Here is a 2,040-nt window from a genome sequence, read left to right as displayed (position 1 = left end):
CTTTCTTCCTCCTGCCTCTCCCCAGCTACTCTCACCCCCTCCCCCACTCCCAGCCAAGGAACCACATGGTCCTCCCGCCTCACCCAAGGCCACGGCCCCCCCGCCCTCCTCCCTCAGGTGGTGTGCGCGAGGTGCTCCGACTACCGGGCTGAGCTCAAATATGACGCCAACAGGCCCAACCGCGTCTGCCTCCACTGCTACACCTTCCTCACCGGCCACGTGCTCCCTGAGGACAAGGAGGACAAGAGGCGGGGCATCCTGGAGGTGAGGGCACCATCCTCCCTTCAGCCAAGGGCTGCGGGGCTGCCACGCGCGGGCACTGTCCTGGGTGTGGCCCGCCTCGCCACATTCTCTGTCCTCCCTCTGCCCACGACACCCCCTCCTGCCCCTCCCCCAGCAGCCTGCTGTCCCCACAGGAAAGCAGCTTTGGGTCCAGGCTGTCTCCCAGGCCCTGCCACCTTCCCTGTGTCCCCATCCAGTGACCGCACAGCCTCTCCCGACAGTCCCTGCTCACGCCCCCAGCAGATGAAGAGAGCGGGGGGTGGGGTGGTGGTGGTGGTACCGATTCCATTTTACAGGTGGGGAAACTGAGGCTCCAGGTCAGGGTCTTACTGCTGGAAAGAGGCAGATGGGAGACTCCATTCTAACCAGAAAGGACTCAGGGACCTGTCTCATGGGAACCCAGGCCCCAAGCAGCGACTTGCCCACGGTCACCCAGCGAGTTAGGAGCCAGCGCCATGGCCTCCCCACAGCTGTCCTCGCGGCTGCCCTCGGGCCTGGCTGAGCGGCTCACCCCCCAGGCCCTCCCAGGTGCTCCCTCGCTGCTGGGCAGCACCTGTGGGCGCTAGCTGTATTCAGCTTCGTGCTACAAATACAGTGTGACCCGGCGTGGCACAGTGTGCCCTCTGCCTCCCTCACTAGAGGTCAGTGGGCATCCCACTGCCCCTGGGAGGGGAGAAGACCAGCCTATTCCAGCTGAACACAGCTCCCGGGCTTCCAGCTAGTTCCTTCCCATGGGCATCTGCCTGCCTTCCAATCCTCCCCACTGTGCTAGGTCCAGCCCCCGTCACGCCCTCACTGACCATTAGGCAACACAGCCCGCCCCTGGAGAGAGGGGAGGGCCAGCCCCTTCTCAGGCCCTAATTGTGTTCCCTGGGGGAACTTTTGGGTGAAAAGCCCCCCAGCACCTGCCCCAGTTCAGGCTGGCCAGGGTTTGACCAGCTCTGCCACTGGCCAGCTGGTGACCACAGGCCCATGATGGCACCTCTCTGAGCCTCAGGGACCAAGAACTGCCCTGCAGGGTGGCCACAGGACCGGAAATAGTGACTGTCCGGCTCCCGGTGTCCTCTGGTTGTAGAAGGGGTCCACGGCGGGGGCCGAGCGGAGCCTCATGGGCAGCTTCCTGCAGCTCGTCGGGGACAAGTGGGGCAAGAGCAGCAGCCGGGGCTGGTGTGTGATCCCCCGGGACGACCCCCTCGTGCTCTACATCTATGCGGCCCCCCAGGTAATGCCCCCACCTGCCCCCAGGCCTGGCCTTCTCACAGCATGTGGGGGTGGGCGAGGGGGATATTGTTGGCCCCATACCTCAGATTTGGAGACTGAGGCCCAGTGCGGACATAGTTCTCTGGAGCCACAGGATTAGTGGCTTTCAAAGCTGGGCCCAGACTCCAGGGCACAACTGCTTTGTCCTCAAGGGGCAGCCAATTCTCCTGTCCCCTGATGCCCTCCCGCCAGCCCGCCTCCCTCCTGGGTCTGTGGGAAGTGGGGGCAGGTGTGTGACTGTCTGAGGCAGCGGGGCCGAATGGGAGGACAGCGGCCCACGGCTCTCTCCTCCCTCCCAGGACATCCGGGCTCACACCTCCATCCCCCTGCTGGGCTACCAGGTGACCACGGGGCCCCAGGGGGACCCCCGAGTCTTCCAGCTGCAGCAGTCCGGCCAGCTGTACACCTTCAAGGCCGACACCGAGGAGCTGCGGGGCCGCTGGGTGAAAGCCATGGAGCGGGCGGCCAGCGGCTGGAGCCCTGGCGACCCCGAGGACG

General features: G+C 65.4%; 1 protein-coding gene across 1 annotated transcript in view; it reads left to right on the top strand.

Moving 5' to 3' along the window:
* Positions 1-2,040, top strand: part of FGD2 (FYVE, RhoGEF and PH domain containing 2) — a 48,674-nt gene that overhangs the window by 25,216 nt on the left and 21,418 nt on the right. Inside the window, exons 13-15 of the mRNA XM_015571875.1 lie at positions 118-264; positions 1,358-1,504; positions 1,842-2,039. Coding sequence (XP_015427361.1) covers positions 118-264; positions 1,358-1,504; positions 1,842-2,039 — 492 coding nt within the window. The remainder of the gene's footprint in view (positions 1-117; positions 265-1,357; positions 1,505-1,841; position 2,040) is intronic.

Source organism: Myotis davidii, unplaced genomic scaffold, assembly GCF_000327345.1.
Source record: "Myotis davidii unplaced genomic scaffold, ASM32734v1 scaffold289, whole genome shotgun sequence".
Taxonomy (NCBI): Eukaryota; Metazoa; Chordata; class Mammalia; order Chiroptera; family Vespertilionidae; genus Myotis; species Myotis davidii.
Note: the sequence above shows the minus strand (reverse complement) of the source record. Positions and strands in the feature narration are given on the sequence as shown.